This window comes from Nuphar pumila, chromosome 14 (genome assembly GCF_984573655.1).
Source record: "Nuphar pumila chromosome 14, dmNupPumi1.hap1.1, whole genome shotgun sequence".
Lineage (NCBI taxonomy): Eukaryota > Viridiplantae > Streptophyta > Magnoliopsida > Nymphaeales > Nymphaeaceae > Nuphar > Nuphar pumila.
In genome coordinates this window covers 36,053,047-36,075,649 of record NC_143262.1, presented here as the reverse complement: position 1 = coordinate 36,075,649, position 22,603 = coordinate 36,053,047, and the positions used below count along the sequence as shown (strand labels likewise).

Here is a 22,603-nt window from a genome sequence, read left to right as displayed (position 1 = left end):
GTATCTTATTAATAGGATGCCCTCATCCTCAATAAAGAATATTTCTCCTACTGAAAAGCTTTATAAACAAAAACCTGATTATTCTAGACTGAGGGTGTTTGGGTGCAAGTGCTTTGTTTTTACAGATAAGAATGATAAATTCTCTCCTCGTGCTATACCCTGTACTTTTTTAGGATATGCAAATAATAAAAAAGGATACAGATGTTTTGACCCTAAAAACAACAAGTTATACGTTTCAAGGAATGTATCCTTTCTAGAAAATATAAGTTTTTTTTAAAACAAAAATTCTACTGAAATAGATGAGTATTCCTTCTTGTTGGATCTAGTTCCAAAGGATAGTGAAAGAGAAATTGATCTAGATGATCAGATGGATGTGATTGATTCTGATCCTCATAGAAATAGTCAAGATTGTATTAAATACTCTAGACGAGGAAATTTAGAAAGACAGTGTGCCCTGGATAAATACACAAGGGAACATGAATCTGCCTCTTCATCTAGAAAATCCACTAGGATCTCGAGGGTTCCTGCAAAGTTTGTGTCATATCAGTCTTTTTCACCAAAACATCAAGCCTTTATTGCTCTAATTCATTCCTATGAAGAACCTCCCAGTTATGATATAGCCAAGGATCAACCAGAATGGGTCAAGGCTATGAAAGTCGAATTAGAAGCCTTAGAAAAAACAAATACTTGGACCATTCAAGACCATCCTCCAAACAACAAGAAACCTATTGGTTGTCGCTGGGTGTATAAGGTGAAAACCAAGAGTGATGGCACTCTTGAAAGATTCAAGGCCCGGTTGGTGGCAAAAGGCTATTCTCAAGAATATGGAATAGACTATGAAGAGACCTTTGCCCCAGTAGCTAGAATGACCACTGTTAGAATCCTAATAGCTCTTGCATCAATAAAGGGATAGCATATCTTTCAAATGGATGTTAAAAATGCTTTTCTAAATGGAACTTTAGCTGAAGAAGTATACATGGACCCACCACCAGGAATGAATATACCTAAAGGGAAAACACTTCGCCTAAACAAGGCTTTATATGGTCTCAAACAAGCTCCAAAAGCTTGGTATGATAAGTTTAGTAAGGTTATGCTTGATTTTGGTTTTCGATTTTGTCTTATTGACACAGCTTTGTTTGTTAAGAATTCTGATGCAGGTATTATCATCCTTCTACTCTATGTTAACGACATGATCATCACTGGAAGTGATAAACAGGGAGTTTATGATATTAAAAAATTTCTCAAAACACATTTTGAAATGAGTGATTTGGGTTTTTTGAAATATTTTCTTGGTATAGAAGTTGCCTACTCACCTAGAGGTTACTTGCTAACTCAATCTAAATTTGCATTAGATATTGTTGTCAGGTCAGGTATTTCAGATGAAAGACATGTTGATACTCCTGAGATTGTGAATGTCAAAATGAAGATTAATGATGGAGAGCCACTCGAGAATCCGACTCCGTATAGGCAACTTGTTGGGACTCTATCGTATCTATCTATCACAAGACCTGACATTACACATGTGATCCATACAGCCAGTCAATTTCAACATGCTCCAACTTCTGTTCATATGGGAGCAGTTTTGCGTATTATTAGATATATCAAAAATTCTATTTCTAGAGGATTATTTTTATCCGCTTCCTCTAACTTAGAATTGCTTGCTTATACTGATGCAGATTGGGGTGGTGATCCAAATGACCGCCACTCAACTACAGGTTTTTGTGTCTTTTTAGGAGAATCCTTGGTGTCTTGGCGATGTAAGAAGCAACAAAAGGTCTCTCTCTCTCATCAACTGAAGTTGAATATAGGGCAATGACTACAACTACTATGGAATTAGTCTGGCTTCGACGTCTACTTTCCGATATGGGAGTTGAAAGTCCAAAAGCATCAAATCTGTGTTGTGACAACAAGAGCTTTATCTATATTGCAAGCAATCAGACATTTCATGAACGCACCAAGCATATAGAAATGAATTGCCATTATGTTCGAGAGGAATTTTTGTGTGGCACCATCAATCTTCCCTATGTTGCTTCAGAATATCAGTTGGCCGATTTCTTCACCAAGCCTCTCGCTGCTCCTAGGTTTCACTTTCTCTTAGGCAAACTTTCGGTTATCCAACCGTAAGTTTAAGGGGGAGTGTTAAAATATGTAATCTCATATAATATCTCATAGACATGTAATGTTTTATCTCCTTTCTAGTTAGGATTTTTCGTTTAATTAATTCTAGTTAAAATACAACTAGAATTAGCCAAACCAGTCCATCATTGGACTGATTTGGCCTTTACTTTTTGACTAGTCAAAAAGGTACCTTTTTGACAAGTCAAAAAGGTACCTTTTTGACAAGTCAAAAAGGTAAATCCAAAAAGAGCTGTTGGACTCCCCAACAGCTCTATTAGAGCCGTTGGAGAGTCCAACGGCTCTCTTAAGGCTTCTCTCTACCTCTCTATAAATATGAGGCTATTCCCCTTTAAATACTTACTCTTGTTTTGGGTTTTTATCTCAAATCAATAAAATTGTTTATTTTTCATTTTTATACCCGTTTCGGGTTGTGTGTATTCTTAAGTTCTCTTTGTGAACCTTTGTGGTTCTTATGATGTATTTGTGAGAACTTGTTGAGAGACATTTGTTGTAGCGTATTTTTCACTTTCTTACAACACACACACACACACACACACACGAACACGAACACACATCTATGTTTGTGTGTATTATATGTACGTCTTTGTCCTAGTATCCTAATTTTTGAAAACTGTCATGTTGTACCAAGTATATCCGTCTGTGTCATCATCCATATTCATGTGACATGGCTTATTGCAGCACTTTGAATTACGATTAGCTTATAGTGGATATCACACATTATTTATTTTTTACATATCCATTTCTTTTTTTATTTTCTAATGATTTCTCGTTCTTTTAAATAAATTGAATTTGGAAGTTTCACTTTTAATTTAAAAATGATATTTCTCGAATATTTATGCATGTTATCTAAGTATGCCCCCACACAAAAAAAAGTAAATAGACTATTTTTCAATGTTAAAATGGACAACTTGCCATTAGGTACTGTAAAATTGACTAAGTACATGTTCATGTGCTATTCTATAATAAAATACTTATTGATGCAATCTGGATCATTGACCTTTGCTTGTCAAATTTGGTATCACATATATGGCATATAGGCTTTAACCTCTACAATAGCTGAACTACATCCAACCTCACATTGTTCATGCTCTACTCATTTAGCATGGACTTCATGGCTTGAGTTCAGCTTAAGTCAAGCATAAAGAGACAAGCTCACTTTTGCTAAGCTCAATCAAGATTATTTTTAACAAAGATAATTTTAGCTATATTAGACAATGGAGAGTCAGGATTTGAAATTGTGACTTCCTAACAAGAGGCAAGACACTATCACCAGAACATTAGACAACCATGTGCCATCTGGGTGGCCTAGTTAACCAATCCTTAGTGGAACAAGGGACAAGGATATTCATGTCATAGGCACAACCAAAATGCATCTCAGAAGCAATAAGAATGCAAGAGCAGCAAAATCAAATAATGAAGAGTAACAGGCAAGCAAAAGAAGCAAGGGCTAGCGGTAACAATATTACAAGAATCCATAAACACAAGCTTTACGGTCATATCCTAATGGGTGTTCCATCAGGTTTGAAAATGAAACAGAAAAAAGGGGATCACATGTACATGTCATATACTTGTGTTGCTAACTTCTTAAACTGACTTATTGAACTCCTAACAAGCTCTCTTATATGCTCAAGCGTTGTTCATTTTAAAAACCAGCCAAAGTTTCAACTCAATCTTGTTTCTTTAATAAATGAAGTTGAATTTAGTGTTTACCTAACCAAACTCAAATAGTTGGCAAACTACTTGGCTTGGTTCCCGCATTACCTACCAAAAGAGCACGTAGGCTAGATATATCATTTGATGATTGGATCTATCAAACTCAAGGCAAGTAAATGACAAGGTGTCCACACATGTGCACCTATTCATTCACATTCACACTCATTCACTTTGCACAGGCACACAGCACATTGGTATCAAAGTAGATAGTGAAGACATTTTCCTCATGGATTTCAAAGACAATAAGTCATTATAATGGCCAGTAACAAATATCTTTGACAAATTCAGAATGTCATGATGTCTTTAGTTGCTATATAATCATATAACACAGTTGCTAAATAAAATGGTTGCAATGATCTAAATTTATTTTCAGCAATAAGTTCAGCGCTTTTGCACTCTGCATATGCTAATAATGGCGTTGCGACAATTCTCATTAATGACAATGACATATAAACAGACTGACATACAGCCAGAGTTGGCTCAGCTAACTTTAAAAGAAAAACAAGGAAACTGACACTTGAATGCTGCTATCAGCATTGAACCATGAAGAGTGAAATGAGGAACGGAAGAAGATCAGGCATGTATTTTGACTCTTTTACATTTCTAGTATCAGCAATTGGCAGCTGAGGATTCTCAATAGTCTGTAAAATCACGATTCAGAGTTCACAAAGCCATAAACAGGTGATAAAAAGAAAAAAGAAGAAAAAAAAAACAGATGTTGAAACAAAACAAGGATGGTATTGTATAAAATCATGATTCAGAGTTTTCCTACAGATATATGTCAACAATTAAATTGCACAATAAGAATTCCCTTGTGCTGTAGAAGGAAGTTTTCTTTCACAGAGAAAAGTTTGTATATCTGTATCTGAATACTGAACTTGGACTACCAAGATCTTGCTTCAAATAGAGAAAGAACTAGATTAAAAGAAGATGCTCTGTGGACTTCAACCCGAGGTTGGACAAGATGATGATTTACTATTTTACCGTATAAAACTTCAGAAACTAACCTAACAGGTGACCCATGCTGCTAGTAGTTTGAGAGCTCCCTTGAGAGAAACCCACTCTCAAATGAATCCACCTAGAGGTAAATTCTAAATGAATGGAAGTCACATTGCGATATAGTTTTAGTCCACTAAACCTGCAAACACTAACAGGATTTGCATACAGCATTTACATCACTAAGAAGACATTGCATAAGTCGCAGATGAGCTAGGGGCTCGCTATGTCATAGACAACCACCTCACAGATTAAAAACAAAACTTTTATAAACTAATAGTAACACTGACTCTGATTTGCATTCATACGCATAGGATAGAATGGTCATCTGGAATAAGAATATGATTAGAACCACAATTACAAGCATTAACCTTTTAAAGTCAAAACATGAACAAGGAAATTTATGGAATTCATTTGGAATAGGGAGTCTCGGTGGTCTCCCTCTCCTGTCTTAGAAGTAGGCCTTCTTATCGACCCAAAGGGGTGGACTGACCATTAGGGACCTGAGGTGGACGAGCATTGCACTGATGTCCAAATATTGGCGGAAGTTTTATTATTGTAACAAATGGTGGCCTTGGCATGGAGAGACGTCAGATGAAAGAAGGGGTAAGTACTTAGAAAGGGTGAGTGAGATAAAGAAAATTCTTCGTGAAAAGGGTGGGTGAGACCGAAAAATCTTCGTGGAAAGGGTGCAAGCAGAACCAGAGGGTGGCAACTCTATTTTATTTTGGAAAGATCCCTGGATTTTGGAGACAGCCCTATGTTATCACTTCCCTTAACTTTACTCAATCTCAAGATTCCAAGATTGTAGAGTTTCAGAATGCTGGAATGATATGTCCGGATGGGAGGTGCAGATCAGAAGGCAGCCTGAAGATGAAGAACTTCACAAGTTTTGGGACCTGATGAAGTTGCTTCAAAGGTATGCCCAAGAAACAGTCTGGATCTACTTTTCTAGAAATGCAAGTAAATGGGTGAGTTTTTGTTTGGCTCATTCTATTACTCTTTATCCAAGTTGGAAATGATCTATACCCAGCTAGGTTATTTCGGATGTTAAAGGGGAACCCTCATGTGAGCTATTCTGCACGGTTTCACATGGTTGTATTCTCCCTCACTGCAACCTGAGATTAAGGGAAATCCAATTGACAAGCTGCTGCACATGTGCTTAAGTATTGAAGAAGCCCACAGCCATTTATTTTCAGAATGTCATTTTTCAGTAGGCTGCTCTATCTGGCTTGGTCAGACTGGAAAACGTTGCAGCACAATAACTTGACAATTAGAGATCTGATGGATAAATGGGCACCAAAAGAGGGGGACTAACTGCTGTCTCTTATGGCGAAGCTGGCTGTTTCAATGCTGGTGGCTGATATGGAAAGACACACAGACCTTTGAAAGCATAGCTCCTGAAGAGTTGCACAGTGGTCTGCAGAGATACTTAAGATTGTAGGTTGTAGACAGATGCATTATCAATACTATTGCTTTGATCAGATCTAACCACATTGGATAAGTGCACATCCCTTTCTCTTTTCTTATTTTTCCTTGTGCGACTGTTAAATTGTATCGCCTATATATATTTATATATAGAGATTCATATACATATATATTTCATATATATATATATATATATATATATGTATCTATCTACTTATATATATATATAAATATAAATATATATTAATACCGATAAGGGTAAATCTGTCTTTTCCTCCTATTTTACGCATATTCTTTTTCGTGAATATGTATGTAAATTTTCCTCCTATTTTACGCTTGCTATGCTTGAACCCAAATGGAGTGGGGAAGCCATTGATCTTCGACACAAGCAACTAGAAGAAGATCGGTTTTTTAATTTTTTGAATAGGCTTAGACCCGAATTTGAACAAATACGATCTACCCTTCTATCCTCTTTCACTTCTCCACCACTTCAAGATGTTCTTACTAAGTTCAGTGGAGAAGAAACTCGTATGGGTATGAGCAAGACCAATCTGAGTGTTCTTGCTACACCTTCAAACCAAGAAGAAAATCAAGGAGCTTATGCCATTTCTAGACCGAGAAACAACTTGAAAGCATACAAACCTCCTCATTTTAAAAATCAAAATCAAGGAGCAAGAGAAAATGATGGTCAAAACGGAAGATATCAAGGAAGAGACTATAGCAAAATTATATATCATTTTTGTAAAGAGCCCAAACATATCAAACCGGTGTATCCAAAATGGAAGAAGATGGTGGCTATTTCCACCACATTTCAACCGCATAAAGAAGATGGTCCATCCACCACCACCAAAGGAGCTCTCTCTCTAAGTCAAATCGTGGAGGCGCTACAACCTCTTCTCAAAGGATCTATTTTCGGGGCCGCCATGTCAACATTCTCTCCTCCCAGTAAGACTTCTTGCTTTTAGATTCGGATGCCTTGTTTCGTGTCTCCAAATATTTTTTCTCTTTCCGAATATTCAAGAAATATATCTCCATCTTTTGTTTCAACCGTGGATGGCACTTCTCTTGAAATCAAATGAATTGGAAACTTTGAAAAACAAGGTTTTTTTATTCCCAAAATTAGATTTATACCAAAATTAAATTTAAATTTGCTTTCGGTCTCTCAACTTTCAGACCATGGATGTGATATAAAATTCTCATCTAATAAATGTTGGATACATGATCGACTGTTTGAGAAGTTGATTAGGGAAGACTCTAGGAAAGGAGATCTATACTATGCAGATTCTCTTCAAATACCAAAGAACTCTTTTTGTAATGTTGCCCAATATAAAAACATAAATGTTTGGCACAAAAGACTTGGGCATCCCAATGTCACCAAACTTTCTTATTTACATTTTGTCAAAAATCTTTGTAAAAGAAATCTCACTTGTAATGATTGTATTCTTGAAAAAATGAGAAGTTTGCCTTTTGAACAAAGATCCATGTTTACCACCAAATCATTTGAACTTGATCATTCTGATGTATGGGGTCCGACACCCGTTATATCAAAAAGAGGATTTGCATATTATGTTATTTATGTTGATGATTACCCTAGATATTGTTGGATATACTTTCTTAAACATAAACATGAAGTATTTGCATAATTTAAAGCATATCATATGATGATTAAGAATCAATTTAATGGAAACCTAAACATTCTTATGACCGATTCCGGAGGTGAATATCTTTCGAATGAATTCAAAAGCTATCTTGAAAATTATGGAATTGTTCATCAAAAATCTTTTCCTAAAACACCTTAACAAAATGGGTTAGCCGAAAGAAAACATAGGCACATTACTGAAACCACTAGAACATTACTTATCTCTCAAAATATTTCAAAAAGATTTTGGGCCGAGGCGGCTCTTGCATCCATTTATCTCATAAATCAACTTTCATCCAAAAATTTAAATAAAATTTTACCCTATGAAATGTTATATCAAAAGGAACCCGACTATAATAAGTTAAGAATTTTTGGATGCAAATGTTTTGTTCTAACGGATAAAAATGACAAACTTTCACCAAAAGTCATTCCTTGTGCATTTCTTGGGTATTCTGAAACCCAAAAAGGGTTTCAATGATATGATATTAAAAATAACAAATTACATGTTTCTAGGAATGTGACTTTTTTGAAAAACATTAGTGGTTTTGAAAAATGTGAATGTCACGAAGAAAATGTCGACTACTCTTTCTTGTTTGACTTGTTATCTAGGAATGATGATATTTATAGTGATGATAAATTTGCATATAATAGTGATAATGAAGTAGAAGAGAATGACTTCTCTTCTCATCCATCTACCAATCATCATATTGAAGAAAGGACATCTAGTGATCCTATCACTTATACTCGTAGAGATAAAAGCATTTTTAGAAGTGCAATTGAGAAATATAGTGAACCTAGTGAATCTACCTCGTCACACGATGAAAACCCTCGAAGAGCCGAAAGAACTAGAAGAATTCCCTCTAGGTTTATATCTTATGATTTTTTTCCAATAAATATAGAGCTTGTCTTAGTGCCATTCACTCATATGTGGAACCTAAAAATTTTGAAGAAGCCAAGACGAGTGTCGAATGGAAAGAAACCATGGATAATGAACTTAGAGCTCTTAGGAAAGCTAAAATATGGGAACTTCAAAATCCCCCTAGTGGTAAGAAAACTATAAGATGTAGATGGGTTTTTAAGGACAAGACTAAGAGTGATGGATCTCTTGAAAGGTATAAAGCCCATCTATTTGCCAAAGGATATAATCAAGAATATGGAATCGACTATGATGAGACATTTGCTCCTGTTGCGCATATGGTTACCGTTAGATGTCTCATTACCATTGCCTCAATTAAGAAATGAAACATTTATCAAATAGTTGTTAAAAATGCATTTTTGAACGGTGATCTTAACGAAGAAGTCTATATGGATGCTCCTCCAGGTATGAAGATTCTTAAGGATAAAGTGCTTCATCTACGAAAAGCTCTTTATGGTTTGAAACAAGCCCCCAAGGCTTGATATGATAGATTTAATAATGTTATGTTGGAAAATGATTTTTCATCATGTTTCACTAACATAACTTTGTTTGTCAGGAAATCCAATGAAGGGATAGTGATTTTATTGTTGTATGTTGATGATATGCTAATAACAGATGATGGCACTAAGGAAATTAAGAGCATAAAATCTATATTAAAAGATAAATTTGAAATGTTCGACTTGAGATTCCTAACGTATTTTTTAGGCATTGAAGTTGCATATTCTCATAGAGGTTATTTTTTATCTCAAACTAAATTTGCATTCAAGATTATTGACAGGTCAGGAATTACAATACCGACTCTGATTGGGGAGATGACCCAAATAACCGTAACTCCACCACTGATTTCTGTGTGTTTTTAAGAGACTCATTAACCTCTTGGAGATGCAAGAAGCAACAAAAGGTGTCATTATCATCTACTGAAGCAGAATATCGAGCCATGACAACTACTACCATGAAAATTGTTTGGATTCGACAGTTTTTGCAAGATATGGGAGTACATGTTCAAGGGCCCACGAAGTTGTGTTGTGATAATAAAAGTACAATCTATATTGCCAAAAACCACATATTTCATGAGCGCACAAAACATATTGAGATAGACTATCACTATGTTAGAGAAGAATATCTGAAAAGAGTTAAAGATCTTCCTTATATAACATCAGAATATCAATTGGCGGACTTCTTCACCAAGGCCTTATGCTCTCCAAGATTCAACTTCCTTCTTGGCAAACTTTCAGTCATTACGCCCTAAGTTTGAGGGAGGGTGTTAAATTGTATAGCCTATATATATTTATATATATAGATAGAGATACATATACATGTACATATTTCATATATATAAATATATATGTAGCTATCTACTTATATATATATAGATTAATACCTGATAAGGGCAAATCTGTCTTTTCCTCCTATTTTACGCATATTCTTTTTCGTGAATATGTATGTAAATTTTCCTTTTTCTTTTCTCTATTTTTTTGTTTTTATTTTTTATTTTTATTTTAGCTTTTAACCATGGAGGGGCCCACCCCATGTGAACGTTGGGCCCCTCCAACGATCACATGTGAGAGCCCCTCCAATGGCCCTCCCATTGTTAAATAGGGGATTTCCCCTTCATTGTATTTTAAGCTTTTGTAAAGCTCTCCTTTGTGATTCAAATAAGAGATTCTATTTTTATTTTTATGCATTTGTATTTGTGCCTTTGTGCACTTGTGTGAGTGTTTCTCTTGTGCCTTTGTGCACATGTCTCATATCAAGAATATTGTGCCTTTGTGCACATAATCATATTATAGACATTTTTACAGACTACTCGTCAGCCGTTTTACTTTTTTACTAATAAAATTTTCTTCTTCTCTTCACAAAAAAGAAAAAGAACTAGACACTAGCATTTTGTTAGCTTTATAAATTTTCCCCAATTTATGTGGCCGACCTATTGGTAAACTATTTGTAAAAAAGGATGGAAAAGACAAAAACAAGTGTCAAACATGTCATAAATGTGCTTTGCCACCATATCTTTTTAATTTCAGTATCTATCTTAACTTCTTCCATATTAACCCCCCCTTTTTTCCTATATTATCAATTGTTCATTAGTTTCCATCTACTGGTGAAAATAAAAGAATACCAATCAAGCAAGTTTCTAGCACAGAACCTCTGTCACTACAATCCACACTAATAATGAGAATTTGGAGGGTGGCAAATAACCAAAAATATAACAGAAAATATTAACAGGTACAAAAGAAATAGTCTCATTGAGTGAAACAGCACAGCAGCTTAAGACTACGGGAAAATCAACACTACTCTAGAGTCTAGACAATGGAGATAATGATGTTAACAGGAGGCCGACATATGTCCCCCATATCTACACCACAATTGAAAATAATTTCTTATAACTGCAGCAGAGGAACCAAAGATAAAAAAAGGAAGTAGGCAAGAAGGTAAATGCAAACTGTTAAAAATGACAAGAATCTACATCTCCTAATCTAATGAATGATGTCACTAAACTTCAACGATAAATTATATAAACACTTGGGAACTGGTAACTAACCATGTTTGCAACAATCTAAGATTTTGGAATAAGTGTCATTGTCAATCTAAGCAGATGATAAGCTAACAGAATAACAAAAATGAAATCAAACATGAATAAAGTATACATATTTTGTGAACAGGCTTAGCTGTCCCATTAACAGTCCATGCAAAATCAAGTTAGAAAAAGAGAAGGTAAACTAATAAAATAAAATAAAAAATAACAAGAAGCTTCTGACATGTTTCTAAGGCGTTTGATGATGTATGTGAAACTATCAAAGTACACAAAACTTCTTAATGTGGCAGAAATAACACTATCAACCGCCTGGCTGTATATTTTTGACAAAGGAACACACAAACAACCTAAGGTGAACAAAGGTCTGAAAAAAAATCAAGCAGAGTAAAGATAGGAAACAACCATACCCCATCAACTGTTAAAAAGTGTAATATAATTATATATAATATAATATATTTTAATAAATATTATTTTTTATTTATTTATTTTTATTTTTCTCTTTCTTTTTGTATTTTTAGTTTTGTCTAGTTCATATTGAACTAGAGTCAAAACTAGTCAAGAATTGACTAGTTTTGATAGCCGTTGGAGCTAGTCCAATGGCTACAATTAGAGCCATTGGACTAGCTCCAACGACTCCCTAGAGCTCTCTAAAAGCTCCTCTCTCTCCCTCTCTCATTATATATAAATAAGGGTGGCTCCCCTCTCCTTGTAGCAATGCTTTTTAAGCATTTTATGTGAATGAAATAAAGTTTATTATTTTTTCTTTTTCAGTTCTCTCATTTATACCCTTTTATGGGTTATGATTGAAGTGTCATTAATAGACACCTATTTCAAGCATTTGTGCTTTACTAGAAGATCCTCATTTCCTTACATGGTATCAGAGCTTGGAAGCTTCTAGATCTTGGAGAGTTGCCACCTTGTTTTTCGTGTCATTCTAGCAAAAGTTGATTCATTTCCTTGTTTGTGATTCAAGTGCTTTTGTGCCAACATAGTTGAAGAAAGAAGTCGTTTGAAGGATTGTTGACTACTCAAAGATCGCGATTGTGCTCTTGCTCTTTTCTCTTTCTCTCATATTTTTTTCCTTTTCTTTTTTCTCTCATCCTCTCTATTTCTTCTTCACCCTTGTAAGAATGGATGATAGTGATAAAGTCACCATTATGCCCATAAAACTAAATGATACTAATTATGTGATGTGGGCTTCAATTATGAAGCATCACATTTAGGGAAAGGGGTTGTGGGGGTTAGTGGATGGTTCCAATTCTGAACCAAGACTAATTCTCACAAAAATTGAAAATGAGAAAGAGGTACCTCTCACGGAAGGAGAGAAAAATAAGGCATTAGCCACCTATGAGAAAAAGTAGAAAGAAAGGAGGATGGGGCATGCCAAGATCATGTTTTGGCTGATTAATAGCATACACATCACGAAATGCTCTAGTCTTGCCAAATTCGAGCATGTCAATAAAGCTTGGGAGTATCTTTGAAATATATATTCTCTTAAAGACATTGCACATGTATGCAATTTGCAAGATAAGGTGCGAACTATAACCCAAAAGGACAAAAGTATTAGATAATATTATAATGAGTTGTTCGAACTTTGGGAAGAGTTGACTCTTCTTCAGCTAAAGTGGCATTGTCTCGAAGATATCGAGCTTCGCAAAAAACAACTCGATATGGAATATTTTTACCAATTTGTAAATGGTTTGATGGCGGAATTTGAAACAACCAAATTGACCCTTCTACATAGAGGAAAATTTCTCTCTATTGTTGTCACTATTGAAGAATTAACTATGGAGAAAAATAGGCTAAAAAAGAATACTCCAAAGAATGAAGAAGATTCTCTTCTAGCCATATCTAGACCGGAGAATTATATACGCCTATGTCACACAGACTCTTCTAACAGGGCACCGCACCCAGGCAGGTGCAACACTTGGACACAACTTCCTTTGCGTTAGGTGATGTCAACCACACTCAGGTCCATTTTTATCCAAAAGTAGATTAAGTTAATCCTAATCAAGTTCATGTTTATCTATATTATATATATATAAATCAAAGTTATCGGAAGCGCCTAGCCTAGTGGGGAAGCGTGCTTCCCCGAAGCGCATTTCGAAAGCGCGAAACATCGCGCTTCCGAAATGTGCTGGGAAGTGTGCTTCCCTCTCGCTTTCCCCCTTTTTTCATTTTTTTTGTATTTTTATTTTTATTTTTTTCTCTTTTTTCGCTTCCTAGGTTGCTTCTGGTTCGCTTCCTAGGTCGCTTCCGAGACGATTCTTGATTCGCTTTTAAGTCGTCCCACGCTTCCCGCTTCCTAAAATTTTGAAAGTGCCTCGCTTCCCGTAATGCTTTCCGCTCCCGCTTCCTCGACTCGCAACCATGATATAAATACATAAATGCACACAAATACACGTAGTGTTAACTTAAAACTATTAATATATATATCCTCCCCGCACCCCCGCACCCAAGTTTTTTTAAAGTGCCGCATCTGCACCCATACCTATATGGCATAGATATGCGCACTTATAGGCCACCTCATTTTGGTAGACAAGGTAATGATTATGACAAAAGGAAAGTCATTTGTCACCATTGTCATGAACCGAGACACTATAGGCTTCAATGTCGTAAATTAAAAAGAAAGAAGAAAAGAAAGTTGCATCCATCAGTTCATCATAAGAATCAAAAGATCAAGTCAATCAAGATGCAACTGTGTCAATGGCACAACTAATGAAAATTCTTCAACCTCTCCTCAAAGGAGCATCTTCCTCAGCTGAAGCCTCAACCGAAGCAGTTGTTTCATCGTTCTCCGATCCCGATAACTTTTCTTGACTCCTTGACTGAGGTGTTTCCTTTTATACGACCTCAAATATCAATAGTTTGTCCAAATGTCATAACAATAACTCAAGTGTGTCAAATATTTTCACAGTTGATGGTACATCTTTTGAAATAAAAGGAATAGAAAATTTCAAAAAAATTCAAAACTCCAAAAAATTCTTTATCCCAAAAGTTAGATATATTCCCAAATTAAATCTAAACATTTTATCTGTCTCTCAAATATTTGATTATAGGTTTAACATCTCCTTCTCTTTTGATGGTTGTTGGGTACAGGATCGCCAATCAGGAAAGCTGATTGGGGAAGGCTATAGAGAATGAGGACTCTACTATATAGATTTTTTGGAATTACCCAAGAATGCTTTTTGTTATAATGTTTAGAAATTGGATTTCGTTCTATGGTACAAAAGACCTGGCCATCCTCATATATCCAAAATCCAACACTTTCAAAGTTAAGAAATTTTTTATAATTCTGAAAATTTTGCTTATAAAGATTGTATTCTTGGTAAAATAAAGAGATTACCATTTCATGATAGAACTTTTGTTTCATCTAGACCACTTGAGTTAATACATTCGGACGTTTGGGGTTCTGCACCGGTCATATCAAAAGGCGGATACACATATTATGTAATTTTTTTTAACGACTTCTCTAGGCATACTTGGATCTACTTCCTTAAACATAATCAAAGGTCTTTTTGCATTTTCAAACATTTCACAAAATGGCTAAAAATAAATTTCAAAATGATATTTTCATTTTTTGCACCGATTCAGGGGGAGAACTTTTGTCAAAAGAATTTAAAGATTATCTCAATTTACATGACATCACACATCAAAGATCTTGTCTTCACATAGCACAACAAAATGGTTTGGCCAAACGAAAACACTGACACATTATGGAAACCACTAGGACTTTATTAATAGCAAACCAAATACCAAAAGAATTTTGGGCTAAAACAGCCCTAACTGCTACCTATCTCATTAACCAAATGTCATTTCTTCTTTGAAAAATATAACTCCAATTGAAAAACTTGTCAAATTTTCTCCTGATTACTTTAGATTACGAGTTTTTTGATGCAAATGTTTTCTCTTCACTAACAAAAATGATAAACTCTCTTCCTGTGTCATTCCTTGTGCCTTTTAGGCTATGCAGATAATCATAAAGGCTATATGTGTTTTGATATTAAAAATAAAAAATTGTATGCATCAAGAAATATATCCTTCTGGAAAAAAAAATTGATTTTAAAAAGACCAAGGAAGTAACCAAATATTCTTTTTTGATAGATTTGACTTTGAAATCTGATGAATGTGACTACGAATGTGACCTTGACAATAGGGGTGGCAATCGGGTCGGGTTGGCGGGTCGACATGACGGGTTGGCGGGTCAGCATACCTCAACATGAACCCGACCCGTTTATTAAACGGGTCGGCTGTGGCAAACACGAACCCGACCCATTTATTAAACGGGTAACCCGACACGACAAGGTTAACCCGTTTAATAAACGGGTCGGGTCAGGTAAACGGGTTGGTGGGTTGTCGGTTTCGGGTAAGCGGGTAAATTGGTTGGCGGGTGGGTCGGGGTCGGGTAAACGGGTTGGCAGGTCGGGTCGGGTTCGGGTAAATGGGTCGACGAGCCACTACCGAGCAGTGCTCCAGTCCCTGCCGTCCATCTTCGTCGGGAAAGCCGATCGGCTCCACCAGATCGTCACCATCGTCTCCGAGGCCGCGAAGCAGTCGCTGAAGAGGAAGGGGCTCCACTTCCCACCCTGGCAGAAGCCCGAGTACATGCGTGCCAAATGGCTCTCCCCCTATGAGCGGACGAAGCCGAGCCAGGGCGAAGAGGAGAAGAAGGCCGCCACCACCATCGCCGTGAAACCCTCCGGCCTCTCTACCACCAGATTTTCAGACGAGTTCGAGTTGCGCTTTAGCGACAATCTCGGTCAGGGAAAGGATGCCACCGGTGGTGGTGGTCAGATGAGGGTGGTGGTGACAGAGTGGACGCCGCCGACGATCAAGCCGAAGAGTGCCCACAAGGAAGGCAAGATCGTTGCCGGATTAGCCTCCATTCTCCGAGAGAAACCCCAAATCCCTAATCAAGTATTCAAAAGAAAAAAGGACCCAAAGGTAAATGGGTAAAAGGGTTGGCGGGTCGGGTTCGGGTAAACGGGTTGACCCGCCCGCCTAACCCGTTTATTAAACGGGTCAGACGAGTTGGCGGATTGGCATACCCCTAACACGAACCCGACCCGTTTAATAAACGGGTTACGCGAGTCGACCCGTTTACGACACGAACCCGTTTAAGCCGAACCCGAACCCGCCTAAGAAGCGGGTTGGCGGGTCGCGTCAGAAATTGCCACCCCTACTTGACAATGGTCAAGGTATTATTGATATTGAACACAATGTTATTAATGAAGAACAAACCCATAGAGACACCAGTTTGCAATACTCAAGACGTAGAGAATCCAATCTTCTATGTGTATTAGAAAAATATTCAGAAGCACAAACCAGAAGGTCATCCAGAGTCTCTAAACCTCCTGGTAAATTTGTGTCCTACGAATCTTTTTCACCCACATATACGGCATTTATTGCATTAATACACTCGTATATAGAACCTTCATCCTATACTTAAGTCAAAGATCATATAAAATAGGTAGAAGCCACGAGGGCAGAATTAGAAGCCTTAGAAAGGGCTAAGACTTGGACTATTCAAGATATTCCACAAGTAGAAAAACCTATAGGTTGTAGGTGGGTTTATAAGATTAAAACCAAGAGTGATGAAACTCTTGAAAGATATAAAGTCAGATTAGTGGTCAAGGGGCATTCCCAAGAGTATGGCATCGACTACGAAAAAACTTTTTCTCTAGTTGCCAGGATGACCATAGTTAGTACCCTGATAACTTTAGCCTCTATTAGAAAATGATCTATATTTCAAATGGATGTCAAAAATATTTTTCTCAATCAAAACCTAGTCGAAGAAGTATATATGGAAGCACCACCTGGTATAAGTATTCCTAAGAGTAAGGCTCTTTGTTAAGAAAAAGCTCTTTATGGTCTTAAATAAGCGCCAAAAGCCTGGTATGACAGGTTTAGCCATGTTATGCTTGATATTGGATTCAAAACTTGCCTGATTGACACTGCTTTGTTTGTTAAGATTTCTGAGGCAGGGATTATTATTATTCTTCTTTATGTGAATGACATGATCATCACCGGAGGAGACAAACTGAGAGTTGAAAACATTAAAAAGCTTTTTAAAAATCATTTTGAAATGCCTGATTTAGGTTTATTGAGATATTTTTTAGGAATTAAGGTTGCTTATTCCCCTCGAGGTTATTTATTATCTCAATCTAAGTTTGCTTTTTATATTGTTTCCAGATCTAAAATTATAGATGATAAGAAAGTGGATACTCTAGAAGTTGTCAACACAAAAATGAAAATCGATGATGGAGAACCTCTTGATGATCTCACTCCTTACAGACAGTTTATTGGAGTACTTTACTATCTCTCTATTACTAGACCTGATATAGCACATGTTGTACACACAACTAGTCAATTTCAGCACACTCCCACTTTTGTTCATATGGGAGCAGTTTTGCATATTATTAGATACATTAAGTCTTTCCTTTCACGAGGTCTCTTCTTCTCTGCTTCATCTTCATTAGATTTAATTGCTTATACTGATGTTATCTGAGGAGGTGATCCCAATAACAGGCATTCAACCACTGGTTTTTGTGTTTTCTTAGGTGAATCCTTGATTTTGTGACGGTGCAAGAAGCATCAAAAGGTCACTCTTTCGTCAACCGAAGCCGAAGACCGAGCTATGACCACCATAACAATGGAGGTAGTTTGGCTCAAAAGACGGATTGCTGACATAGGAGTTGAAGTGACAAAAGCCTCATGCATGTGATGTGACAACAAAAGTGAAATCGTCATTGTCAGCAACCAAACATTTCATGAATGCACCAAACATATTGAAATGGATTGTCACTATGTCAGAGAAGAATATCTACATGGAACCATTGATCTACCTTATGTTACATCGGAATACCAATTAACGGATTTCCTCACCAAACCTCTCGATGCTCCTAGATATCATTTCCTCTTAAGCAAACTTTCGCTCATTGTACCATAAGTTTGAAGGAGAGTGTTAAAAGGTGTAATATAATTATATATAATATAATATATTTTAATATAATATATTTTATATTTATTTATTTATTATTTATTTCTTTTTTTCTTTCTTTTTGTATTTTTAGTTTTGTCTAGTTCATATTTAACTAGACTCAAAATTAGTCAAGAATTGACTAGTTTTGATAGCCGTTGGAGCTAGTCCAACAACTACAATTAGACTCATTGGACTAGCTCCAACGACTCCCTAGAGATCTTTAAAAGCTCCTCTCTCTCCCTCTCTCATTGTATATAAATAGGGGTGACTCCACTCTCCTTGTAACAATGCTTTTTAAGAATTTTATGTGAATGAAATAAAGTTTATTATTTTCCCTTTTTGAGTTCTCTCATTTATACCCTCTTGTGGGTTATGATTGAAGTTTCTTTAATAGACACCTATTACAAGCATTTGTGCTTTCGTGGAAGATCCTCATTTCCTTACATCAACTCTAGGATCAACTTTAAATCAAGTCCCAAGTCTTCAAGTTGATGACCGTAAAGGAGGTAAAACCTCTACAAGTTGCAAGTAGTTCCAATATCCAAGAGAAGTTGGTTCCAAAAAAGAAAATCTATTAGATCTCAAATGAGTCTCATATCCAACACAACTTTTATAGTTTTATTCCTAGGTCCTTACATATTTTCTTTGCCCAACAAAATGTGAAGACGACACCATATATCTAAGCTACAAGTATCTATGTTATTCTTTATCCAATTTCCCACCATATGTCTTCTTTATCCCAATAAAATGTCCTCAGTGTTGGCAGACTTCTTTATCCCAACAAAATGTGAAGCCGACACCATATGTCTTCTTTATCCAATTCCCCACCATGTTCTTCATCTTGGTAGACTTCTGCAAAATAATACAACTGAAACAACACTTCCAAACATCAACCGAAATTATATTGCACATAAAGACCACACTTCATAGGGTCATGGCGTGGAAACACTTCTGTATCACGTGTCAATGACCACACAACTGTGGATGCATTAACATGGCTATGAGTTGAATGAGTCCTAGATAGTTGTTTATGATTACTTTAATTTTCAGCAGAACCGATATCTGCAGTATGAGACCTAGAGGATGAAAGGTCTTTTTTTTTCCTTTTTGAAGCTAAAAAGGAATTGAAGTACAAGAAGAAGGCGATGACTAGAAGTACAAACAAAACAGAGAGGAAATATAAACACAATTATGATATGAGGGGGTCAGGATGGTGCCCATCAACACCTCTCAATCCCTAGCGTTAATCATGACATAGATTCCAACGGAAAAGGCTTTCCATTGGGTACATCTTATCATTGAAGTATCTATCATTCCTTTCCAAGGGGACTTTCTATGATATATTTCGTTTGCATTTGCACTGTTACCATTTTTTTCAGTTCTAGACTCCCTATATCACATGCATTTTGTCAAAATAACTCTCGGATCCATATCAATACAGGCCTTCTTATGTTTTCTGTATTTGGGTCCACCACCAACCTCATTGAACAAAAGCCACAGAACCCTCATTCTCATAAGCTGTTCCAATGTAGCATTCACCAAAACCCCATCGTTATCACCAACAACAGAAAATTAACCACAGACTAATAATGTTTTATTTGAATGCAAGTCGTGGAACTCAAACTCATAAGTGAATCATGCTTTCACAGGTCAAGTGACAAACCGCCACCACCAAAAAGCAGGAATCCAACAGAAAGACAAAAAGATTCGGCACTGCCACAGGATGAACAAAAAAGAGGGCAACTAAGAATATAAGAAATAACAATACTTCCACAGAAAGCAACAATGATAACACTTGTAAGTTGTAATCATTGATCATGTGCCAAATCACAGCTACACTGAAAATGGGTCATGCAATTTTAGACTTTTCAATTACAAAAGAAGGTGGAAGAAGGTTCATTGGCCAAATGAGAAAACAAAATCATGAATCAAAAGTGATAAAACACTCCCCAAAACCAATTATGTAGATAAAAAAATAAAGAGTAAGAACGAAAAGAAACGAGACCAGGAGACCGACCGAGAACAGCATCTGAGCGACGATTGCCTGGGACAGCTGCTGAAGAAGGACGCCCTTGATCACGGAGGAAAGTGGCACCAAGTTCTTCTCCTCTTCCTCCTTCCTGGTGTGCATCCGATACCGATCCAAAGGGGGCAGCATTTGATACATTCCGGCGTACAGCCAATAGACCACAATTGGGGCAAACGTCCCCATGGACTCGTCGCTCGCATACCCTTCCCAAAACACCATCCTGAGACTATTCCAAGAGGCCCAAAGAGAGGTAAAAGAGATGGTGGGTGTCTTTAAATGATGGTGAATTCACAAACCACCATAGTTCTCTTCTTAGAGAAACCAACAACGGGTGGGTACAGAAGACGCTGGGATCAGACAGACCTACAAAATCTCTCCAGAAGAAGTTGGGCTTTGGGTATTGATCTATGGCCAAGACCACATATATAGGTTGGTTGGTGGAGCGTTGGTGGGTGTGCTCAAACGAACGTGATAAAATCAAACACGCCTACAAATTTTCTTTTGCAGAAAAACTGGGCGTTTGGGTGGGTGATCTATGTGCAAAACCATCTGGTTTTATGACGGTCTCGATGGACGGATGAGAGTGGTCGGATGCCCAAAGGACGACAAAATCGTGGGGTTACGAATCCTACAGATATTTGACCCTCAAATTGTTTCGAAACCCCCCTGGACTTTTCGATGCTCATCCACCCATTGGCCATTGGATGACCCCAACATTTTTTTTTTGAATTCCCATTCGTCTGCATTTTGATTTACTCTTTTGTTTTATTTTAATATCAATACAAGTAAGCCCCAACTTGGGTGCCTCTCCACCTGGTTGCCCTCTATTTGCTTTTAAGCTCCACAACAACTGACAAACTGACAGACTGTCAACCAGGATCAAGAGAAGCGGCATACTTTAAAGGGTACCATGTGATGGCACCTGATCCTGCCTTCTAACATGGTATTATTTAGGAGTCAGGATTGAGTGCGATCACACGGTACAAAATTTGTAGATTAAGCACTTGATTGCCCTCCATTTTTAGGCTTAATCTCCAACTGCACATTGGCTAGTCTCCTGTTGGTGAAGCCACTGAGGTCCCCCTGCCTAATAGAGAGTATGCAGCTTTCACCTTGGCTGTCTCAAACTTGTGACATCTCGTAACCTTAGTGATGCTGACAAGTCACTTCAAAGAAACTTTGATCGTTTGTGGGCTCCTTTTATGAGTTTATATATCTCTCTTTTTTTATTGTTTTGGACAGAGAAAGTTGAGGTTAGGCAGACCCTAGCAGTTATACAACCATATCATTTGGGGTTCAAACTTGCAATGTCCCAACATAAGGTGACTTACACTAACTGCTCCTATCAGACAAGGGGAGCCCCAGTTGGTGAGTTTTATAACTCTCTTGTTATTCAAACTAACTACAATAAAACATATATGTCCATCATCACTGGCCCTGACATTGGCTTTTGTGGGGGGGGGGGGCATCCCTCAAGAGACCATCATGGACGTGCAAAGGTGTTATGGTACTCTCAAAATACATGTTTTAGTTATATTGTAACCCTTTAAGAGAGTGTGTGAGCTAGGGGACCACCCTAATGATATTGAGAGAAACAAATAAAAAATAGGAGAGTGACTCTCATGTGATAACACCGTGTTTCATTAAAAATCATTAAAATCTTAGCCTAGAAAGAGTGTGGTGCCTGTTGAGCAAAGGGAACCTAAAGCTTGTGCACCGATGATTTCACAAATGAGCAAAATGATTTTCTTACTAATAAAAATGCTTGAAAACCCAGTTGAAAAAAAAAATTTGAAGGACCATACTGAGTCATTGCTCACTCATGTTTTTTTTTACTTTTTTTTTTTTATGATCAAGCTTGGGGATTAAGGCCCCCCTCCTTTCCAGCGGACATGGCTATACAACCAAACAGTTATTCAACCGCCCATACCACTTGCGACGTCCCATCACATGGTCGTGACTTGCACAAACTGCTCCTACCAAACCGACGGCGCACAAATTGGTCATTGCTCGCTTATGCAAAAAAGCGCTTTTGTTTTGCATGAACTTAATGTCGATCTCTGACCAATCTTATTAAAAATCGGTCTGAATCGGATCGAATCGGCCCAACAGATATTCTAAAGGAGCCGATTCTGATAGGTTTTTTAATATTCTTTTAAGGGGGGTTAAAAAATTTTGAATATATTTTTAATATTTTTTATTTTCAACTGACAAATGTCATTTGA

At 36.9% G+C, this 22,603-nt stretch overlaps 1 protein-coding gene across 1 annotated transcript in view; it reads right to left on the bottom strand.

The window, feature by feature from the left end:
• Positions 1-20,741, bottom strand: part of LOC149816761 (very-long-chain aldehyde decarbonylase GL1-9-like) — a 39,048-nt gene extending 18,307 nt beyond the window's left edge. The window contains exon 1 of the mRNA XM_089988030.1: positions 20,367-20,741. Coding sequence (XP_089844156.1) covers positions 20,367-20,597 — 231 coding nt within the window. The 5' untranslated portion in view covers positions 20,598-20,741. The remainder of the gene's footprint in view (positions 1-20,366) is intronic.
• Positions 20,742-22,603: the final 1,862 nt, after the last annotated feature.